The sequence below is a fragment of the Syngnathoides biaculeatus genome, chromosome 11 (genome assembly GCF_019802595.1).
Source record: "Syngnathoides biaculeatus isolate LvHL_M chromosome 11, ASM1980259v1, whole genome shotgun sequence".
NCBI classification, from domain to species: domain Eukaryota; kingdom Metazoa; phylum Chordata; class Actinopteri; order Syngnathiformes; family Syngnathidae; genus Syngnathoides; species Syngnathoides biaculeatus.
The window spans coordinates 29708692-29731472 of record NC_084650.1 but is presented as its reverse complement, the minus strand read 5'-3'; the positions used below and the strand labels follow the sequence as shown (position 1 = coordinate 29731472).

The 22781-nt window shown below is 43.6% G+C and overlaps 2 protein-coding genes across 2 annotated transcripts; one reads left to right on the top strand and one right to left on the bottom strand.

The window, feature by feature from the left end:
- Positions 1-326: 326 nt before the first annotated feature.
- Positions 327-6006, bottom strand: shisa3 (shisa family member 3). Its single transcript, XM_061835868.1, has 2 exons — positions 4238-6006; positions 327-1049 (listed from the first exon to the last, which is right to left on the bottom strand). The coding sequence occupies exons 1-2, from the start codon at positions 4521-4523 to the stop codon at positions 523-525; spliced, it is 813 nt and encodes a 270-aa protein (XP_061691852.1). The 5' UTR covers positions 4524-6006; the 3' UTR covers positions 327-522.
- A 1968-nt stretch (positions 6007-7974) lies between these two features.
- On the top strand, positions 7975-21953 carry LOC133509130 (BEN domain-containing protein 4). Its single transcript, XM_061835867.1, has 6 exons — positions 7975-8496; positions 14897-15445; positions 16025-16116; positions 16202-16228; positions 16898-17138; positions 21593-21953. Exons 1-6 carry the CDS (start codon positions 8142-8144, stop codon positions 21817-21819), a joined length of 1491 nt encoding a protein of 496 aa, XP_061691851.1. The 5' UTR covers positions 7975-8141; the 3' UTR covers positions 21820-21953.
- Positions 21954-22781: the final 828 nt, after the last annotated feature.

Here is a 22781-nt window from a genome sequence, read left to right as displayed (position 1 = left end):
TTTTGTTCTATAAAAAAAAAGTAAGTATTCACGCAGGGAATTTAGATTTTATTATTATTTTAGATTTTGTATGTGGTAGGGCACAATCATATCAGAGCTTTGAATTTACCCTAAGCTAAGTTAAGGAGAAGTAATTGGTATGGTCTGTTTTATTGACATGCCGGGTCCCATACGGAGGTACTGTATGCACTTTTCTAAAATCATGCAGCCTAATTTATTGCCAGTTTTGCAGAGCCTAGGGACCGCAGTTTGAAAACCACTGCATGAAAAGATCTGTGAGACCATTCTGAAAATTCATCAAGACAAGATTGTCAAAAAACAGAATATTCTGGTTCATCTTTTCTCAAGCAGCCCATCATCTTCCTGGATTGCCGAGAATTATTTGTTTATTGTTAAAATAACAGCCCATACAACAACAGTCATAGTGTTTACTGTACAATCTACAATACAAAAAGTGCATAGGTGGCTTGTTCGGGTAGGTTGAAGCATCTCCAACTAGATTCAGTCTGGCAGCAGCACTTGTCAACTCTGGCCGAAGTCGGCGAAACCCTTTGCTGAGGTGAATGCGTCGGGCTGCAGGGGGAAGAAGTACTGCTGGCCCAGGAGGAACGGAGCGCCCTGCGAGGGCTGCTGGAGGACCCCCGACGCAGGAGGGGACGTGTAGGGCGGGGGCAGAGACGGGGGCAACGTCTGATGGGTTTGAGTCGGAGTGGACGCCGGGGTGGAGACTGCGGGCGACACTAGGCAACTGTGCTGCTGTTGGCCCCCAATGGAAAACCTCCGCGTGGAGCCGCCGCCGCCCCCCGCCGAGCTGGAGCCGGTGGTGGCTGTGCTGGACTGCCTCGACGGGGCACGGAGGCCGGGCGGTGCGGCTGTCAGGATCATGGGGATGGTCTCGCCTTGGCAGCTGCGCAGCGAGAAGCGAATGGGCTGCTGGGCGGGCTGCTTGGGCCGCAGGCAGGTGCAGCAATAGACCGCCACCAGGGAGCCCACCACCACGAAGGCCACGAATATGCTGCTCACCATGAGGAAGGGCATGTACACAGGCTCTGAGAACAAAGGTGAGGACACAAGTACATGTCAAACCCTTCGAAGACAATAAAGTCAGGGAGCCTTTTGTGGTCTAGTTTGGATGTACAAAATTGGAAAACCTCAGATCGTAATCAAGTCGCAAACATCCTGTCATGTTTCTATGCAAGTGCTGCGTTGATGCTACTCGGAAAATGTGGGCTGTACCACGGATGTAGAAAATAAACTGAAATTGAGAGTGATACACAAGTACACTGCACTTCACTTAGTTGGAGAGCCCATTAGACAAGCAATCCATCAGAATACACAGAATTCCAAAGAATCATGAATTAACTTCTATATGAGAGCACGAATGGGTCATCTCTCTTTCTCCACAAGTGGATCTTCTCGAAGAGCACAAACGCTTTAGGTTACACTTCACCCAGAGTGTCTCTTTATTTTGTTCAAGAATTGCAAAAAATGGAAATTGCGTGAGCGCACGTTGGGGCCATTCCGCACGCCTGCCCACGGTCGCGTGATTTGTTGGGCAAATTTGAAACTGAGAAAGCCCTCAAGAAGAAAAGCCACAGAGACTCCAAGTAAGACTTTGAAGCGTTTAACTTTACTATGACTGAGCTGAAAAGCAATGCAAAGTTGAACGCTACTCTACTGATAATTAATATCATCGCAACTCCCCCCTGAAAACAATCATTCAGAGTTAAACCCTAAAAGCGACGACTGCGGTTGGTCAGTCGTTTTGTGGGGTTATGCGTGAACCTTCTGTTAAATGTAATTTTCTAAACGACGTTTGAAGACTCTGAAATAAGGTAGTTTGTTTTTTGGTTGGCCATCTTTCACTTTGTGTAAAACTTCAAATAGGCAAGCCCGTCCATCTTCTGAAACATAAAATGTTAAAGTTGTGACAAAACCTAAAAGGTGGCTGAATGTTTCTTCTTCTTTCTTGAAACATGCCAGCAATGTGTACAATCGCGTGCAAATTACAGTATTGTTAGTTATTTTGTGTTGCCCATGGCTTATTTTTAGCATACACTGCAACCTCTTTATGTATTACCTAATGTACTATTGTACCACCTAATTGCTTGAAAATTGGTAACTTGTGTTGGAAGCCAAGTTCATTAAAACATCACCAAAAGAGGTAATTTTATTTTTGAAAAGGCACATCTTGATGTAATTGTGGTGTGCGCTGAAAGAGGACCATTTGACAACAATTAAAACTAAAACAGCTGTTTTTGTAGGCTCTTTATGAATTTGATGATGAAAACCAAGTTGTCAATACTGTAGTTTTTGTCATCTCTTACCTGTATCGTATACTTGATGATGACAACACGACATCAAATGTGATTTAAAATGTCTTCTTTTGTAGGTTGTTTATAAGCTAATCAATTCCCACTAGCAAACTGTGTTGGGAAACAATAGCAAATGAAAAATAAATATTCTCAGTCAAATCTACATTCAGACGTCACCTAGCTGATCCCCTCACAGTTCTGTTTAAATCCAGCTGCGTGGCTTTTCTCCGGGTGCTGCGCATTCCTCCCACATCTCAAAATCATGCACGCTAAGTTCATTGAAAACTCCAAATTGTGAACGTGTTTGTTTCTATGTGTGCTGCGATTGGCTGGCGGCCAGTTCAGGGTGTACCGTGATGTCACCCAAAAAGGAAATGATGCTCACGCTGCTCTCTTTAAAATTCTTTCCATCTTCTGTTTAATTTCATTTAGGATGGAAATAAAGAGTCAAACTTCTCAAAACGCCAACTAAAGTAAAAGTACATTCAAAAGTTACCCGGCTGAGGACACGCTGCAACACGGCCCAACAGTTGGCCGATCAAACCCATTTTGGCCACCTGCATCTGCCATCTCGACAAATATTAGTCCAAAATTATAGTTTTGTGCAATGTTGTTTATCTTGTCATCAAATAAAAAAAGGAAAGGAACAATAGAAGCAGGATTTAAAGGAGAGACAGAGTACAAAATACATTGTCCTCTTTTATGTGATATTTTTTGTTAATTCATAGCATGCATTTTTAAGTTTTTGGCTTGAATTTTACAATTTAACTAATAGGCAACCAACATTTATTTGTCTTTTTTCATTCATTTAAGTAGACAACTAGAAATGGCCATCCCATGCAAGTTTGTAGCAAACGCTGACTGGCAACACCTGTCCCTTTATAGCGAATATTTGTTTTTCTGATTATTGTCAAATCCATAAACATAATTTTGCTTATAGGAAATCAAGAGGTACTTGTGTTGGAATAATTTTACAGTGTCACTATTGGGTAATTTAGTGAAGGTTTATTTTTTTTGTTTCATACGTAGTGGGCCGTATAGAGCCCACGGGCCGTAGTTTGGTTACCACTGCCTTAAAGGTTAGTCCCCAAAAATCTTTACTCCTGTTTGTTCATCATCACCGACTTTATTTGTCTACAAATATTGAGAAAAATGTTGGTATATCAACAAATGGGCAATATTTTTGTGCCAAATGAGTTTTTGAAAAAAAAAATCTGATGAACATTTAGGTTCAAAATCAAAAAATAAAAATGGCACCTAAAGGAGAAATTGAGGTCATGTACATGTTCACAAAAAAAAGTTGATTTGAAAGGTATTACACAAATAGTCAAATTGCTGTTTTGAGGCTTTATACGATGATTAAAACGTTAAAAAAAAAACTGAAAAATATTCACAGTTTTTATTTGTAAAATGTTCCATGCCCTTTTTCTGTCCTGTTTTATTCAATTCTTCTTCTTTTCCTTTCAGCTTGTCCTGTTAGGGGTCCCCTCAGCGTGCCATCTTAGATATTTGGCACAGTCAATTACAGATGGAAATCAAAAGAAAAAATAACAAATTTGTATAGATGATGTTCTTATCACAACGAGACAAATATTAGTCCAAAGTTTTAGAAGTTGTCTAGCAGCTAATTTATTACATTTTGGCTGAATATCAAAACGTACTGAAAATGTAAAACAGAATGAATTTTAACTGCTGTTGGTCCTGATTTGTTGTCAAATGATCAATGACATCAAGGCGTGTGTTTAGAAATATATTTCTCCGATTTATGTCAAATTTAAATGCAAATTAGAATGTGGCTCTTGAAATTGCATCCTAAACCCTGATCCTTGTGTTCCTCTTTAAAGTGAGAATACTGTCAAATTTAAGGTCACTGCACTGTAGTTTCCCACCCGCGTGTACGCGAGTGGCTGACTGTTACGTACGTGCCGCATAGTCGTCGCCGTCCTCGTCGGGGTCGTCGGCCGGTCGGTCGTTGGTGCAGCCGTCCTGCTCCAGACGCGCGTCCGCCGCGGCGCAGCAGTAGCGGAGTGCGCACGAGCCGCAGCACACGGTGGCGTCGCTGGTGTCGAAGTCCTCCGGACACTGGAAGCCGTCGTGGGGGTTGCCGCCGGCGTCCAGCCAGCCGTGGCAGTACTCCCCCTGCGCGTCGGAGATCCGCAGATTCCAGGTGAGGTATCCGAGCAGGAGGCACCCGAGCAGGCGCACCATCCCGGCCGCCGGCGAGGAGGCTCTGATGTCGGTGACGCTCCGAACTCCTGCAAACTTGTCATCAAGTCATCTTGAGTCCATCCGGAGCACGTCGAGTCCCCCGCTTAGCCGACTCAATGGGGAACGGGCGTCTGTCCGCCTTCGCTCCGCGTTCCCCTCATCCCTCTTTCTGTCGCGGAGCTCCGCCGCCTTGTGGGCTCGACTCCGGTCGGACTCGCCTCGCCACCCTCGAGCCCCGGCTCCAAGTTTTGGTGCTTGGCCGTGACGTCATTTCCGAGAGACGCCCGCGTGCGGCTGGAAAGGAGACAACGCACGTTAGGTCCATGTCAAGACATCGAGAACTAAAGTGGACTACCTCCATTCGTGTACATTTTGCTAGTTTTAGGCCTTTACAACTGTATCTTATTATTGTGTAGAGTTTTTTTTTTATGGCAGCGATGCACAATTGCTTTTACAAGCTTTTCTTCATTTTCAAAGGTGTCTTGTGATCAGATCTTTCTGTTTTATGAAAGATGATGCAGAACATGACGGCATGCTGCATCAGGTTCCGTTGCTTGCTCAAGGACACGTCGACATGGTCATAAAGACTCGGGATAGAACGCACAACCTTCTAGGACTTGACCATTCCACCGCCGAAAAGAATTGTCAGTTGTTTACGTCACCAAATGCCACATAACTTTGAGGAAATGGAATTCAAAACACCGCGGCGGTGCGATACGGAATCTCCCGTCACATTCACGCTATTATGTCCCTTGAAGCAAATGTATTGGAACACAAATTACGCAGCAACACATGGAGCCAGACAGTATAATAATCCTCACAAATACATATTCTTTATCTTCTGTAAAGAAAAAAAAAAAAAAACGTTACTGCAGCTTTCTGGGCAGGTGTGGCCATATTCTTTAGGTGCTGTATATGCATTGCATGTATTGTACGACACCCTGGTGAGCAAAAATTGCACACCAAAAGGAAGTGCACAATAACTGCATGAAATAATGAACAAAGTGTTTGCTTCTTTATATTCTTTTTAATTACGTTATGAGTTATGAAGTACGCACTTAAGAGCAGCACATCAGACAGAGACAATGAATGTGACGAGTAAAGAAGAGGAAATGTGTGACAGCTAATGTTAGCTATTTGGAAGATTGCATTGAACAGATTTTTTTGCCTTTTATCAGAGGTGAATTCCGTGTTGAGCTGAACCAAATACTGTATTTTCTTTTGAGTTTCTTCTTGGTATATTTGATGAAACTTACACAAAATGTGGTATATCCTTAATCCTGATCTGATTCCTACAAACTACTGATGTTCCAAGAGTGTGACCTAAGATAGTTCTGACCATCTTTTTTTTTTTTTCATCTGCACTGAATTTCACAACTGTTTGCTGTGTTTGATTCATTCATCTTCCATTCTGCTTATCCTCACAAGGGTTGCGGGAGTCCAGGCGCCTATCCAAGCCTTCTTCAGGCGAGAGGAAGGTTACACTCTGAACTGGTCATGAGCCATTGCTGTATTAATATTATTAATATGATTATTAAAATCATCATTCAATCTATTTGACATGTGATTCATATCAAATAGTAGCTTAAAGGTCCACTGATAGTCATATATATATTTTAAAATAGATATTCTTATGAAAACTACATATATTATTCATTTGTCACTTCACAATGTCTATACGAAAAAAAGAGCAGAGAGCGTGTTATTCATGCGCCAAGTTGCTGAAATCTCACTCGACATCCCAGCAGTTGCCATATTGCCTGGAACGTCATTTGGAGATGTCACACGGGGACAGTGGCCAGTGAAAACATGCTGTGCCACCTGCTATGGCAGACGGAGATTTTCAGATTTTTCTGACGCCCCTTTTGACACTGAAACTCATTTCGAAGAGAACGTCTCAGAATGGAGTGACGTGACAGGGATAATATTACCCTATCGTTTTTTTTTTAGCCATATTTAGATATATAGATCACTTCAAGCTAATTACAAACAGCTTTCACCGAGGAAAAAACCAGTGTAAGCACACAAACCCGCCGGTGTGGGCGTCTGCAAAAACCATCACTTCCAGGTTCTTCTCCAATACAAATACAAACAGCAGCCTCAAGAGGATTTTCATGGCGGGAAATGCAAAAATCCATATACTGCAACATTCTGATGTGCTGTGAACGGATGGGTCCATTCCAGTTGATTTTTATTATTGATTGAAAACATACTAAAAATTATGTTTTATGTGTCAGTGGACCTTTAAGTATGTGAAAACTGAAAAAAAAAACCCTCAAAATAGCAACCTTGTTATTGGAAAATGTTGTCTTCTTTCAAGCTACATATTAATTGAAATTTCAATTCCACGAGTTATTGCTGTTCATATCCAAGTCGAGTTCCAAGTCTTCTTGTTGAGCCTAAAGTCAGCAACTTCATGACTTTAGTCTGACTTGGATCCAAGTCATGTGACTCCACTCCACATCTCTGGCTTTAGATGCTCACATGCATGTACAGTAGGTGGTTTGAAAAGATTTATTTACACACCTAACTGTATCGGAGTGAGTAACTTATCATGCGTTTGACACCTAAAAGAAAGAAAATGCTTCAGTTTTCACTAAAACCGGAGGTCCTCATTAAAGTACAGTATGTAGTTGGTTTTCCATGTTCTAGAATGACATCAAAACAACATTTTGGTCACGTATATAGGACAAATTTTGAATTCATTGGCCTGTTCATGGGTTCTAAGGACTGGGATTGAAATCCCGGCGCCACCTGTGTGGAGTTTTCATGTTCTCCCCGTGCCTGCGTGGGTTTCTCCGGGTACTCCAGTTTCATCCTACAACCTGAAAACATGCACGGTTGGTTGCACGTGTCCCAGTGGGTCAGACTCGATATGATCCAGGACCGTACATATATGTGGCCCTCAAAAGCAAATAAAATGTTTACTTTTTTTTTTTTAAATAATCAAATCCCCCTTTTATACAACTGAACAGTACAGCGGTTGTGTATACGGAATAAATATTTGGTCACCATCATTTTGAATGACTTCTAATTTCAAACAGAATCTTTGACAAGGTGATTATAGGTTTGCTGTATTGTGTGTGATCATGGCCCTTTGAGGGAAACCCGAACTCCGACGTGGTCCCCGTCCAAATTGACTTTGGCAGCCCTGCAGGATGGCGCTGGCCTTTTTCGACGTTTCTGGAGTGGAGCTATGGCGCCCCTTTGTGGTGATTGTTCCATTTGCTCATTGTTTTCATGCACATCCATCCAGCCAAAATAGGGATGCAGTCATTCGAATTTTCAATGAACTTCCTCTGTTTCAAGAGCTGTGCCCAAATTCCAGATAACAGTGGAGATAAAAATAAATGTTGGTTTCGTCTGCGTGCTTTGGGAGTTCTGGACAACAAAGTGGGCAAGTCCCGCCCGTCTCTCACCCCAGCCACCACCTTCCGGACCAGTCTCGACATCGACCTCCCGCCCGGGGATTGGAGAGGCTACCTGTCAGTGAATATTAGTCCCACAAGCACGCACCCTCCCCGCCTCCTCCTAAGAGAACCGAAGACGGCAGACAGCGACGGCCAGAGCCATCGTAAGCGCGCTCCTTACCTGGACCCACCTGGCGAGAAGGCACGGATGGACGGGCAGATGCAGCCCGCCGACGAAGGCCCCTCCGTGGCCAAGATGAACCGCCGTGGCCCCGCCAGGAGCCTCCACCGCAAGTCCGCCTCCATAGAGCGTTCGCTTTTTACTGACGCTCGACAGTTTGCGTTCCAGCATTTCCCTTTCCAGGCACAGAACCAGCAGCAGAGGTTCCCCTGTGAAGGCAGGCCCAGCTCCGGGGTCCCGACATCCACCTCCGCGGAGGCAGCGGGCGGCGTTGTTCTCCTTACCCAGCAGCGGCGCGCCATTGTCGGCATAGCAGAGTCCACGCTCGCCGCTGGGCGACTGAAGCAGGAATCTCCAGACTGCACGTTTGGGATTACTTCAGGTGCGTTTTGACTCGAAGTTCAGGCAGTTTAGCACGTTAAGGACTTTACAATGTTCCATTTCACATTTCATGACAATGATATAAAACTCACTTGTCATGTCCTGACATAAACAGATTTACAGTACTCACTAATCATGATTGCAATGAAGGAAAAGAGCAACATTCTTTATTTGCTCCCATCAAGGGTCATGTTTTGTTTAATTTCTTCTTGTTAGATGTGATTGATGTTCACTTGAAATGAGAGCAGCCATGATTGGACCGCCACTGTGCAAAATGACACTGAATTTAATTTTAATGTGCACATGCGGTTGGTGCTCTGGTAGCCGTTATTTTTCTTGCTGTAAGTCATTGTTCCTGCACGAGCTGCGAGCACTTCATAGTGGTGAGTTTAAATGAGGTGTCTGTGCCCAGAAAGGATGGGAGGGTGTGTCCGAGGAAGACCAACCCTGAGATGAAATGCAAAGTAATCCTCGCTGCTGTGAAATCAAACATGAGACATCTCATCCTCTAATCACATTTTCATCTCTTTATCGCAGTTGACAGATTGCGCCAGCTTTATTGTTGTTTTGGATCCTTGTTGGTGCATTCAGTGTAATAACCAACCTGCGTACAACGTGCTGTGGAATGGTTTAAAGACAGGCATTGTGCTGATTGACATAATATAAATTATCATTAATAATGGAAATCGTCTAGCATGATGCACCTCACACATTACACTTTTTAACGACGGTGTCTAGTTACTTCAGATGTTTCTTAATACATTGGAAATGTTTGAAGGTCTTTGATGAAAAGGTGCAAAAACTGAGAATTATAGTATTCCGTTATGGAACTATAGTGTTAGTGGGGGCTTGTGTGTGTGGGGGGGGGGGTATGATTTGAGTTGATATTTTGGGTATGGCTGAAGCTGTTCTACTTGATGCCCTTTGGAGTCTGCCATGAGTTTCCCCTCCTCTACGAGATAAGAACTTCAGCAGCTTAATTTCCTTTCAGCGGTTTTCTGGCGCAACCTGCAGTTAGCAAGCTAGCTATGCCTGCCTCTCAAAAATGGATCTTGCTTTAAGATAGTCGGCTGCTGTGGCCATTTTTAGAGTGCCTCGTTGTCGGTCCTGAGTAGGTGCACATCATGGTGAAAAAAATTACTTGACAGCCAGCGTGGCACAGGATTTCTGGCTTAGTGCGGCTGCTTGAGCCCACCACGTTGTCGCCTGTGAGTTTGCACATGTTGCTGAGAGAAGACAGAAGAGAGTGGAGGAAAACAAAAGTCGTACTTGACAACTACCATGTGGACCATGTGGCTTTACATGCTTATTTTTTTTACATTTTTATTTTATTTTATTTTTTTATAATCACTCAAATTTGGTAGGGTTATTAACAACAATCTTCTCTGTAATGTGTCAAATTTAGAGGGCATGTTACAGATAGACAGATTATCAGACAGGATGATGATTGGCACGCATCAAAGTGCCAGTCTTTTTAACAACTTCATACCCTTAGCCTCACTAGGGTCGCGGTGGTGCCGTAACCTATCTCAGCTGACTCTGGGCAAAAGGCAGTGTACACCCTGAACTGGTCGCCGGTCAATCACAGGGCACATTTAAAATAACAACTATTCACACTCAACAGGTAGCTAATTACTTTGATTAGTAATGCGTCAGGTGGTGATGACAATGGGATTGTTTCTAGTGAAGCTATACAGTGACAGTGATGGAGAGGTTTTTGAAAAACAAAGATGCAAACTCAGAATTGGACTCGGGACAAAATTCTGACCCAGATGAACATCCAAGTACAAGTGGAGGTCAAAAGAAACCAAAGGTTTACTCACGTAAAGCCTCTGGCGTGAGGCAATAAAGCGAAAACTATCTTTCATTTGGATTTACTCTCAGCCGGGATCCAACGATTATGACTCCGTTGTGCTTGGTGTGTGGTGAAGAGCTAGCGAACAGTCCAATGGTTCCAAGTAATTTCAAACGGCATCTCCAAACGAAACACCCTTCACTTCAGAGCAAGAAAGCAAAGTATTTTGTTCGGATTCATGAACATGCGAAGGAGCAGGAAACGATGAGGAAAAAACATAAAGAAAAATGAGAAAGTCCGTAAAGCAAGCTATCATGTTGCGGAACTAGTACCCAAATTAAAAAAGTCACACACTGTGGCAGAGACATTAATACTTCCCGCCTGTAACGCAATTGTAAATGAGATGCTCGGACCTGAAGTGGTTAAAGACACAATGTCCCTCTCTCAGATAACACAATTTCCAGACATATAGGTGACATGTCTGCAGACATCGAAAGTTTAGTTTTGGAAAAGGTCTGTATCAGTGCTAAGTTTGCATTCTAACTTGACAAGTCCAGCGATATTAGTGGACATGCCCAACTCTTGCGGTTGGTGGATAGAGGTGCAATAAGAGAAAACGTCCTTCTTTGCAAGCCATTGCCAGGAAAAAAATCAACAGAGGAAAATGTTCAGGTCACGTCTGAATGTTTTGAACAAAATGGACTTAAATAGGAAAACTGCATAGGTGTCTGCACTGATAGAGCGGCAGACATGGTCAGAAGCACCAAAGGCTTTGTAAGCAGAGTGAAAGAAAGAAAGGCTGGTGTAATTATGCACTGCTTTTTACACCGTGAAGCCCTCTTAGCCAACACATTACCAACATACCTACTTCCCGTGTTAGATGATACTGTGCACTTGGTGAACTTTGTAAGATCGCAACCCATGAAAAGTCACATATGGATGGATGAATGTAAGGAAATGGGAGCCTTATTTTTTCATACCGAGGTCCGGTGGTTGTCCCATGGCAAGGTTCTGGCCTGTGCTTATGAACTGTGTGAGGAAATAAAAGTGTTTGACAAATGTGAGGTCCAATTACGCAAAACTGCTTGTAACTGATGAGAAACATTTAAAAGCACTTGAGAAGACATCATTTTGGAGTTCAACCAACAATCTATGGCTCAAAATTCAACCAAGTCCATCTTTGCATAAGATGTCAGAAAAATCTCACGAGAAAAGCTCAATGAGCATTTTAAGGATGAATTCGCCACGTTTTGCTTTTTCATTGATTTATATAGAAGGATGTGTTTTTTGACAGCACCAAAGAAGACAAAATGTGATGAACACAGGAGAGGAAATGCAATATGGGAAAGAATAGGACTGCTTGGTACAAAGCAAGAAATACACATTAAATGTTCTCTTACGTATACAAATTAAGTTTACCGAACAAATGCTGGTGTTAAAGCCATGTTGCTAAAGGCTAATGGCTAATAACTAGCTTGAAAAATAACTTACCAGTGGATTTTGTTTAATTTTGTCAGGATCACTGAAGTCAGGCCAATGAAACAGTTTCTCAATTTTGACAACAATTACCATAACGTTACTGCTTTTTGATTGCAGATCTCTGTTCCCTTTGGTGCATGTAATTATCTAACATTAATTTTCTTCTCTTGATGGTACTTGTGTCACAAAAATCCACAAAAGAGCAAAGGAAAAAGAAAAACCTTGGTTGAGTTTAATCTGTCACACAATGGCAGTCCAAGCAAAGAAAAAGCAAATCAGACAGATGCAATGAATCATTCGGAGGTCTTGTATCATTTCTAACATTTTTGCCAGTGGTTTGAACTCCCCAGTTTTGTAGCACTGGATCGGCAGATTCGGAAATATACCACTCTTGTGTTCAGATTTAAACCTTCCACTGCATTACTTATGAGGTAAAACAAAACCAAATATCCTGAATTTTGTCAAAAAGTAGAATATACACTTCACTGATGATTCACTTGATAACAGGAAATAAACATGATGAAAAGAAAGCACCCAATATTGCTGAATGCATGCATATGAAAATGGCCTTCTCCAAGTATTGTGATTAAAACAAATGGGCCTCATAAATTCTCCATGGCTGAACATGTCGTGTTTAATGACATTTTATGAGGCTACTCAGCTCGCTGTGCTACTGAAGTGGCGAGGGAAGGAGGAAAAGGCGGCTGGAGGGAGGGAGGAGCCGATGGATGATATCAGCCACATCTCCACTGCTACCCACTGCCACCACGCATATTAATAACCATGACACATCTGTGCCAGGCTGATAGACACATCTGAGCGATTGTGTGTGTGTGTGTGTGTGTGTGTGTGTGTGTGTGTGTGTGTGTGTGTGTGTGTGTGTGTGTGTGAAGTGGACGTGCCTGGACTAAAAGGCTGGAATATTATTATTATTGAGTTCCACAATCAGTACTAGAAGCATGGTAATCAACTTTGCTAAATAAATACCTTTGACGGTGTCGGGCAAATGATTAGCAAAATTATCTTTGCAAAGACTGAATGGATTCTGAACTTTGATGTGAATTTTGAATATTAACAGGCCTATGTCGCGACCAATTGTGATTTGTAACCATAATGGTAAAGAGAAGTACCATATCTACATTGTAGTTACCTTTTGTTTTTGTGTAGTGGCTAAGATAATCATCTGCAGAGAGCGCCGATATGTTAGCGGTCAAGGTTTTTTTTAGGGGGAACCCTTAAACTCCACGATAAATGTTAGCTTCACAGATGCCTCGTCTGCTCTGAAGACATCCATCCATCCATCCATCCATCCATCCATCCATCCATCCATCCATCCATCACAGCTGTCAACGGGCAGGAGGTGGGGTACACTCTGAACTGGTTGCCAGCCAATTGAAGGCCACATTGAGACAAACAACCGCACTCATAATCACACATAGGGGCAATTTTGAGGCTCCAATTAATGTTTCATGTTTTTGGGACGTGGGAGGAACGTCCGGAGAAAATCCACGCAGGCAAGGAGAGAACATACAAACTCCACACAGGCGGGTCCGGGATTGGACGCGGGACCTCAGAACTGTGAGGCCAATGCTTTACCAGCTGAGCCACCCTGCCGCACTGAAGACAACCAGTTAGCGTGTAACGATCTCTACTGTGATGCATGGTGATCAAGTCATGGTCCTGTTTTTACCATTTTTTTTTTTTGTGGAGCTTGTGAGGGGAGGATTGATTTAAGATGCATTATTTTTCTTAGAGGGTAATGGAAAAGTGGTTTCTTTATGATCAAGGTCTACACTATTCAATTGGGAATATCTGTAAACCTTGCCCTTACTTAAAAATATCTTTTAAGTTTTTGGATTCCATCATAATACAGACCTTTTTTCAAACACTAGTTAGTGGCAGGCCCCGTTTAAAATAGGTCACACAAGGCCCAGGAAACAGGCTTTTCATACAAGAGAGAGTTGAGTTGGAAAGCAATTTCGCAGGTTAGTCTCTTCTAGAAATGTAGGCAGCCTATTTTGTAGCCACCTTTTTTTTTGTCATTTAGTAGTTGTCATGTGTAGTGTAAACCCATTATGCACTGTTGTCACTGTTGTTTTGACTGTGACATCCATTGGTGAGAATTGCTCTTTTGCGCCTTCACCAGGAGCGTATTTTCTTGCTTTTATTGAGCGGAGTGTATCCCCGCTATTAGACTGTCGGCTCTAGTCCACAGTGAGACAACTGGAAGGAACTTTGACCCCATTTTCTTAGCCACTTATCCTCACAAGGGTCGCGGGGTGTGCTGGAGCCTATCACAGCTGTCAACGGGCAGGAGGTGGGGTACACTCTGAACTGGTTGCCAGCCAATTGAAGGCCACATTGAGACAAACAACCGCACTCATAATCACACATAGGGGCAATTTTGAGGCTCCAATTAATGTTTCATGTTTTTGGGACGTGGGAGGAACGTTGTTGTTTTGACTGTGACATCCATTGGTGAGAATTGCTCTTTTGCGCCTTCACCAGGAGCGTATTTTCTTGCTTTTATTGAGCGGAGTGTATCCCCGCTATTAGACTGTCGGCTCTAGTCCACAGTGAGACAACTGGAAGGAACTTTGACCCCATTTTCTTAGCCACTTATCCTCACAAGGGTCGCGGGGTGTGCTGGAGCCTATCACAGCTGTCAACGGGCAGGAGGTGGGGTACACTCTGAACTGGTTGCCAGCCAATTGACCCCCAATGTGAATCTGAATATTTCCCAAAGGAGGGGGTTGTAGGGTATAAGTAGGCATCTTTTACATTAAGAAAATTTGTTCTCCCCACGGCGATTGCATAGGGTTTGTTCCCTGTATGACAACAAAGGCTTTGTACTCAACCTTACCATGCACCTGCTTTTCGTATCAAGCCCCAAGATCCACATGAAGAACCTGTCATCCTTTCTTATCCTATTTTTGTTTTAGCTCAAATGTTTTAGAGCAGGTGTTGGACCAGAGGACCCGACCGGACCCATATGTCATCTGGCCCTCCTTGGGTCCCGGCCTTCTCAAACTCTGCATTTTCAGTTTCTCACATCAAACCTCACAAACAATTGAACAAATACTCCAAACTTAAGGTGAATTTTTTGTCTGGTTCCTTAACTGTTCAGAGAACCGACTCATCTTGGATGCCTTCGCCAAGGAGTGCAGTCGAGTGCTAAGCCTACTCAACAATGGACGGCTGCTGGAACCCTCGCCGTCCATCCCCTCCAGTGTCAAGATGGAGGAGGGTTCAGGCACCAGTCATGGTTCCAGACCTGAGGAGAGTTCCTCTTCTTCATCCACTGAGCCAGAAGAGGATGTGCAACAAAGCCATTTGAACCAACAACAGACCTCTGCTGTTCTGCGCATCTTCACGGACTCCCTGCATAGTTATCTGCTCTCAGGGCAACAGAAACAGCCTCAACTTGTTTTGGGCTTGGTTGATGAACAGTCCCATTCGGCCGAGCCCGGTTCTGAGGTCTCACCCCCAAGACGCACCCAGGTGGGCTGGGGCTCCCCGACTCCGTCCGACTCATACGGACATCCTTCGTCCACGCTGCCGGAAGAGGAGGACGAGGAGGAGAGCTGCTGCCCTCGTTGCCTGGAGCTGGAGCAGGAAGTGCTGTCTCTGCAGCAGGAGAACGAGGAACTCCGCAACAAGTTGGACACCGTCCCAGGTGTGTTTAGAAAAGCCAGTTTTCAACTGCAAACAGTTGTGGTGAGAAGCCTCGTTGAAAACTGGAAAATGTTGGAACGTGTCACTAATTTTGCTCATTTAGAGGCGTACACTATATTATTTCGTTAGACATAGAAGACAATTGCAAATATTGTTGCTCTCCAACTATGACACTACAGCATGTACTGTATGTATTTGATCCCTTCGTATTTAGAAAAAAAAAAACACTGAAAATAATATTGCCTGCAGAATTTTAGACCCCAGCCAAATCTGAACAATTTCTTACTGTCAGGGACTGTTTCAACTAGAAAACTTAATAAGGTCGCAGAGATTAAGCCCGCAGATAATTCTAACTTGATGAGGTTTGATAGATATGAGCACCTAAAGAAAAATGTGCTCCATATTTTTACTTGAAATCAATGGGTTCATTGTTGGAACATTCTTGGAAGAATACCCAACAACAATAAGAAAGTAAATTTGTTAGGGAGTCCTAAACATGAAGTTGCAAGTACCAACAAAATACTGTTTTATATTGTTACTGTGTGAGTGGTTGTGTTGTAATTAACTGACTTCTGCGCAGTACCCTGTCAAAATGTTCTCGACTACTTCAAGAATGTTGTTGAGTTTCACAACCAACTGGTGCCACCGATGCCAGAGGAGCTGCTAACAGAAGTGAGCTTAAAATCAAAGCTAAGTCGTAGTTTGCAAGTCTGTATGTTTAGAAGTTGTTGAAGTAAAATTGGGTGTTCCTTTTCAGGAAGAAGAACAGCAGACAGTCTTTGAGGTTGGTGCTTCTTGTTGATCCTAAACTTTATATTTTATTCATACCAGAGCATAGTCTGGTGTCTTAGTATCTCACTTGAGCTAATCATCTTGTATTGGATGTCAGACAGAAAATCAATAACAGTCAACAAATATATTTTGCCAAGATGACAGCCCATCATCAAAAGTTGATTAATTCCAAATTTACAAAACGTCATAACAAAATTACAAAAGTATGTACAGTGTTATGTTTCTCATTCGTTATTTACCCTTACTTAAAATTACACATTTTCTCCTGTTATTTCTGTTGATTTTTCTCAAAATCCTAAATCTAATTCAAATGGTTTGAATGCCAGAGACAAATGTAAGGAATGAAACTTCTGAATGAACTGCAAAACTACTGAATGCTAAAAAAAAAGGTGTCCAGTCTGTCTGCTGAAGTCCGCTGTAAACACACAGCCCACTGGGCTGCGCTGGTTTGTGAGATTACTAATTAGTTACTTTTTTGGCCTAATCCATCAACTAGAACTATTTTACAATTTTAAAACGACTAAAATGGTGCCTATTGGTAAAGATTCCTCAACCATGAACCAGATGCTCTTGTGCATTTCAGAAGAGCTGTTTCTATAAAGTCAGATAAAACATTTCAAATATAGAAATATTAAGTTTGTACTGGACATCATTTATACAGGGAAGCAAACAGCTGCTGGAGAACTACCCGCTCTTCATCACCAATAAGCAGTGGGACGAGGCAGTCAACTCTTCCAAGAAAGACGGCCGGCGGCTGTTGCGATACCTCATACGCTTTATCTTCACCACTGATGAGCTCAAGTTCTCCTGTGGCCTGGGCAAACGGAAGCGCTCGGTCCACTTGAGAGAGCCGGGCTTGGAGAGACGACCGCTCAATCCCGTCAAAGTCAGCTGCCTGAGAGGTACCCGTAGAGCACGAGAAGTTACATCTTTTTTTCCTTTTGGCCTGTCCTGATAGGGGTCGCCACAGCGTGTCATCTTTTGCCATCTTAGCCTATCTCCTGCATCTTCCTCTCTAACCTCAACTGCCCTCATGTCTTCCCTCACCACATCTAGCAACCTTCTCTTTGGTCTTCCTCTCGCTCTTTTGCCTGGTAGCTCCATCCTTGGCACCAATATACTCACTCTCTCGCCTTTGGACATGTCCAAACCATTCAAGTCTGCTCCCTCGAACCTTGTCTTCAAAACATCCAACTTTGGCTGTCCCTCTAATGAGCTCATTTCTAATCCTATCCAACCTGCTCACTCCGAGCAAGAACCTCAACATCTTTATTTCTGCTACCTCCAGTTCTGCTTCGTGTTGTTTCTTCAGTGCCACCGTCTCTAATCCGTACATCATGGCCGGCCTCACCACTGTTTTGTAAACTTTGCCCTTCATCCTAGCAGAGACTCTTCTGTCACATAACACACCAGACACCTTCCGCCAACTGTTCCAACCTGCTTGGACCCGTTTCTTTATTTCTTTACACTCACACTCACCATTGCTCTGGATTGTTGACCCCAACTATTTTAAGTCGTAGACCTTTGCTATCTCTTCTCCCTAGAACTCTGGTCCAGTTCTGACTCCACCTTAAATTCATCTGTCACACCTATGGCACACCTCACCACTGTTCTGGTGCCCTCTTACATGTTCTATACAATGGGTTGTTTTCACTGATAGGGTTAGCTGAATTACCCATATACCACTGCGCGCCTCCATTTAACCTCTCTACCTAACGCGTACCAGTGTTGTAGCCTCCGGAATGCTCTGTTACTGTCATGGTCCTACCGGTCCAGCCCTGGCTGTGCAGGTCCCCTGCACACCTGCGTTGATTCGGAGGCGCACACCTGTGCCTCATCAGCTATAAGGAACCCTAGTATATATAGGACCCAGCGGACGGTCTGGCTTTGCCAGATCGTTGCCATCCATGCCTCATTCCCACACTTCCGCATTCCTGATCCTGAACCCTTGTGTACCGACCTCCGCCAGTCCTCAGACCAACCCCGTAAGGTTGACGCTCCTGATACTATTGCTCGCTCTGACTGACTCTCCAGCTTTCGACATTGGAACGAATAAAGATCTTCCTTTAACTGCCTTCCTGTCCTGTCTACCGAGTCGTGCATTTGAGTCTGCCCCAGTGTTCTGGTTATGACAATTACTGTTTGTGTTTTTGTGGTTCATGAGCATCTCGAGACTCAAGTACACAAGAGAGGACTTGGTAACCATCAGAGAGCCTTCTTCTGACTTTTTTTCAACAACTCGACCCAATTCGCTCAAGCTTTTTCCAGAGTTGCTAGTCGACGCGCTCTTCAAAGCCTCGCAACGAAGATGCTCGCGATCCGGGACATAAGTCCGCCTGCAAAAGCGGGGGCATCGTCTTTGGACAAACAGACTTTGGACGTTCTGGGGCTCTGTGCTTCAGGGAGTCGAGGCTTTGTGGACGAGTGCCCGATGCTGCTATCACACTGCCCGGCTTCAACCTCCATCATGCTGATTGTGTCGCTGAGCTAACAAGCGTAATTGATACTCTTTTCAAAAGGCCAACATAACAGTAAGTAGTCAGTGCCCACATATATTTTTTTTATATGGGCACTTACCGGTATGCTAACACGGAAAACAAAAGGCGGTGAAATATGCTTTCATGCTAACGAGGAATGGTGCACAGACGTTACAGAGCTCGGAACACACTGCGCAATTTTCGTTAGCTACAACAACCTAACTAAAAAATAAGACTGAACTAAACATTTACAAAGTGTCTTGAGCAGACAAGTGTCCGATCCCACTGCTCCTCCTTCGTGATTTCTGTCACATAGAGTAAAAAATTAAGGGCACAATACTGTGTCTTTGTGACGCAGTCCCGAGTCCCATTATGTGTGTATGCCAATTAGCCTAGTAGTCAGTCTAGGCTTGATGTGCTTTCGGTCGTGTCTTCAATAAATGCAGTTAGAAACATAATGTTGTCCACCTTGCGAATGTATGAGTAGCGGAGATCAGTGATTAAAAAAAAATGGCCGCCGTTCGAGGCAGCACAATGGGTGACATCTCGTGAAAACAACCCTTTCTAACATTTTTCCCTGCCACACCAGACTTACGCATGCAGTACCACAGTTCCTCTCTTGGTACTCTGTCATAGGCTTTCTCTAGATCCACAAAGACACAATGTAGCTCCTTCTGACCTTCTCTGTACTTTTCCACGAGCATCCTCAAGGCAAATAAAGCATCTGTGGTACTCTTTCTAGGCATGAAACCATATTGTTGCTTACAGATACTTACTTCTGTCCTGAGTCTAGCCTCCACTACTCTTTCCCATAACTGCATTGTGTGGCTCATCAACTTTATTCCTCTATAATTCCCACAGCTCTGAACATCGCCTTTGTTCTTAAAAATGGGAACTAGCACACTTTTCCTCCATTCTTCAGGCATCTTCTCGCCCACTAGTATTCTGTCGAATAAGTTGGTCAAAAACTCCACAGCCATCTCTCCAAATTGCTTCCATACCTCCACTGGTATGTCATCAGGACCAACTGCCTTTCCATTTTTCATCCTTTGTAGTGCCTTTCTGACTTCCCCCTTACTAATCATTGCCACTTCCTGGTCCTTCACGCTTGCCTCTTCTACTCTTCATTCTCTGGTTTTGTTCATTCATCAAGTATTCTTTCCATCTATTTAGCACACTACTGGCATCATCCATCCATTTTCTTTTGCCCCTTATCCTCACGAGCATCGCCTATCCTCGCGGTCAATGGGCAGGAGGCGGGTTACACCCTGAACTGGTTACCAGCCAATCACAGGGCACATCAAGACAAACATCCACACTCACAATCACACCTAGGGGCAATTTAGAGTGTCCTATTAATGTTGCACGTTTTTGGGATGTGGGAAGAAGCCGGAGTGCCACGCAGGAATGCGGAGAACATGCAAACTCCACACAGGCGGGTCCGGGATTTAACCCGGGACCTCAGAACTGTGAGGCCAACGGTTTACCAGCTGATTCACCGTGCTGCCCCCTACTCGCACCAGTCAACACATTTCCATCTCTATCTTTAATCACCCTTACCTGCTGGAGATCCTTTCCATCTCTCTCTCTCTGTCTGGCCAACCTGTAGAGATCTTTTTCTCCTTCTTTCGTGTCCAACCTGGTGTACATGTCTTCATATGCCTCTTGTTTAGCCTTTGCCACCTCTACCTTTGCCCTATGTCGCATCTCAATGTATTCCTTTTCCCTCTTTTCAGTCCTCTGCGTGTCCCACTTCTTTGCTAATCTCTTTCCTTGGATGACTTCCTGTATTTTGGGGTTCCACCACCAGGTCTCCTTCTCCCTTTTCCTACCAGTCGACACACCAAGTACTCTCGTGCTTGTCTCTCTGATCACTTTAGCTGTCGTAGTCCAGTCTTCTAGGAGCTCCCCCTGTTCACCGAGAACCTGCCTCACCTCTTTCCGAAAGGTCCCACAACATTCCTCCTTTCTCAGCTTCTACCACATGGTTTTGTGCTCTACCTTTGTCCTCCTAATCTTCCTCCTCACCACCAGAGTCATCCTACACACCACCATCCTATGCTGTTGAGCTACACTCTCGCCTACCACTACCTTACAGTCAATAACCTCGTTTAGATGACAGCATCTGCGCAAAATGTAATCTGTCTGTGTTCTTCTACCAATACTCTTGTAGGTCATCCTATATTTCTACCTCTTCTGGAAAAAAAAGTGTTCACTTCACATTTCCATTCTTTTTGTAAAGTCCACTACCATCTGTCCTTCAAAGTTCCTTTCGTGGATGCTGTACTTACTCATCACTTCTTCATCGCCCTTGTTTCCTTCACCAACATGTCCATTACAATCTGCACCAATCACAACCCTCTCTGTCTGGGATGCTCAGAACTACTTCATCTAGTTCTTTCCAGAATTCCTCTTTCAACTCTAGGTCACATCCTACCTGTGGGGCATAGCCGCTAATCACATTATACATAACACCCTCACTTTCAAGTTTCAGCCTCATCACTCTATTTGATACTCTTTTCACCTCCAAGACATTCTTAGCCAGGTCTTCCTTTTAAAATAACCCCTAAAAAAACTTAAAAACTGTGCCGAACAAATATGAGCGTTCATCTAAGATGTTACGCTGTGGCGACCACTAACGGGACAAGAAACTTACCTCAGAACTGTGAGGCAGACACTCTAACCAGTCACTCCAGTTTGCAATCTCACCTTACTGGTGACACTGATTAAACTTCTGTTAACTCAAGAAACCCAGTAATTCGAAAGAAAACTTGGCCCCCGATGCCATGTCATACCAGTAGATGATTTTTAGGACAACATGCTAAACATAAGTACAGCCGAACCAAATAAAGGTTCTCTTCTCCAACTGTCCTTGTCAGAGTTTATCCGGATGCACTGTGCCTCTAACCCAGACTGGTGGATGCCTTCTGAGGAGCAGATCAATAAAGTTTTCAGCGACGCCGTAGGCCACGCTCGGCAAGGCCGCGCCGTGGGCACCTTCCTGGGGGGCGGAGGTGGCAGCATCCTCTACCTGGACAGCTTTGACGGACACCTGTCTCAGGACGAGCTCTATTTGAAAAGCTCTCACAATGGTCAGTTGGACTGAATGACAGACATCAAATGTAGCTATCCAGCAACATATTCCAAGACAGTGACCTTAACCTGTTACTTTACAACGGAGACGAGGAACCCTTTTCCTATCAGGGGCCAAATCCTTAAAGGGTCATACAAAATTTATGACAAAAATAAATGCCACAATCAAACAAATGTTTCCCGATATACAATATGAGCAATTTTGTGTGTGTGTGTTTTTAATAACAGATCCTCTGAGGTCATACAAATATCAGTCTGGATCAGTCTCTCTCAGAGGCGGTATATTGCCCATGAATTGTAGGTTCCTTACTCCTGCTTTAAATAGTGACAACATGCCACATGAGGATAATGCTTCTCCATCTAGTTTGTAGCCCCACAATAGTTAATTGCAAGTTAGATATGAAGGGGTTTTCCACTAAAATTGTCTTCCATTTGCCATCTTTTCATTGTCTTTTTAATAACATTAGAAAATCTGAAAGTAAAGTATTTTTGGGAGGGGTGGTTACTAAGCAAAACGTTATGTCCCGAGTGACTGTGACAAAGCACCTTGAATTGTAAGCCTCTTTGTGTGTTCCCTGAGAGGTAAGCTTACATAACCGGTCGTTTTGCACTTTGCATCATTTAATCAATATTAATGTGTCCTCTTTCTGCTTTGAGATTCTGCTGATAAATTGTCTACCCTAGCTCTTTCACCCTTAACAATATTTCTGGTAACTGCAGCACAACATGTTTACACTGTTCTTGGCAGTCATGATGCCCTAGCGTGGGATTTCGGGCAGTTTTTTTTTCATTTGTATTCAAGACATACTAAGTTTTCAGGGTTGCTGAGTCTTGGAGGCTCAAAAGCAGTTCGACCTTCGGTTTACCATGGATGCCAAGTTCTGATGAGCTGGCTTACATTTTCCAAATTTTGTCAAAGCTTTCAACAAATGAAATATGCACGCTAGACACCTTCAGAGCATGTTTCTAATCCTT

Bases quoted from the DNA above. Each gene is read 5' to 3' on its own strand.
- shisa3 (XM_061835868.1), bottom strand. From the start codon at position 4,523: ATGGTGCGCCTGCTCGGGTGCCTCCTGCTCGGATACCTCACCTGGAAT. The intron at 1,050-4,237 runs GTACGTAACAGT...CTTTGTTCTCAG, and splicing joins CGGCGACGACTATGCGGCAC to AGCCTGTGTACATGCCCTTC.
- LOC133509130 (XM_061835867.1), top strand. From the start codon at position 8,142: ATGGACGGGCAGATGCAGCCCGCCGACGAAGGCCCCTCCGTGGCCAAG. The intron at 16,117-16,201 runs GTGAGCTTAAAA...GTTCCTTTTCAG, and splicing joins CAGAGGAGCTGCTAACAGAA to GAAGAAGAACAGCAGACAGT. The intron at 16,229-16,897 runs GTTGGTGCTTCT...TCATTTATACAG, and splicing joins AACAGCAGACAGTCTTTGAG to GGAAGCAAACAGCTGCTGGA.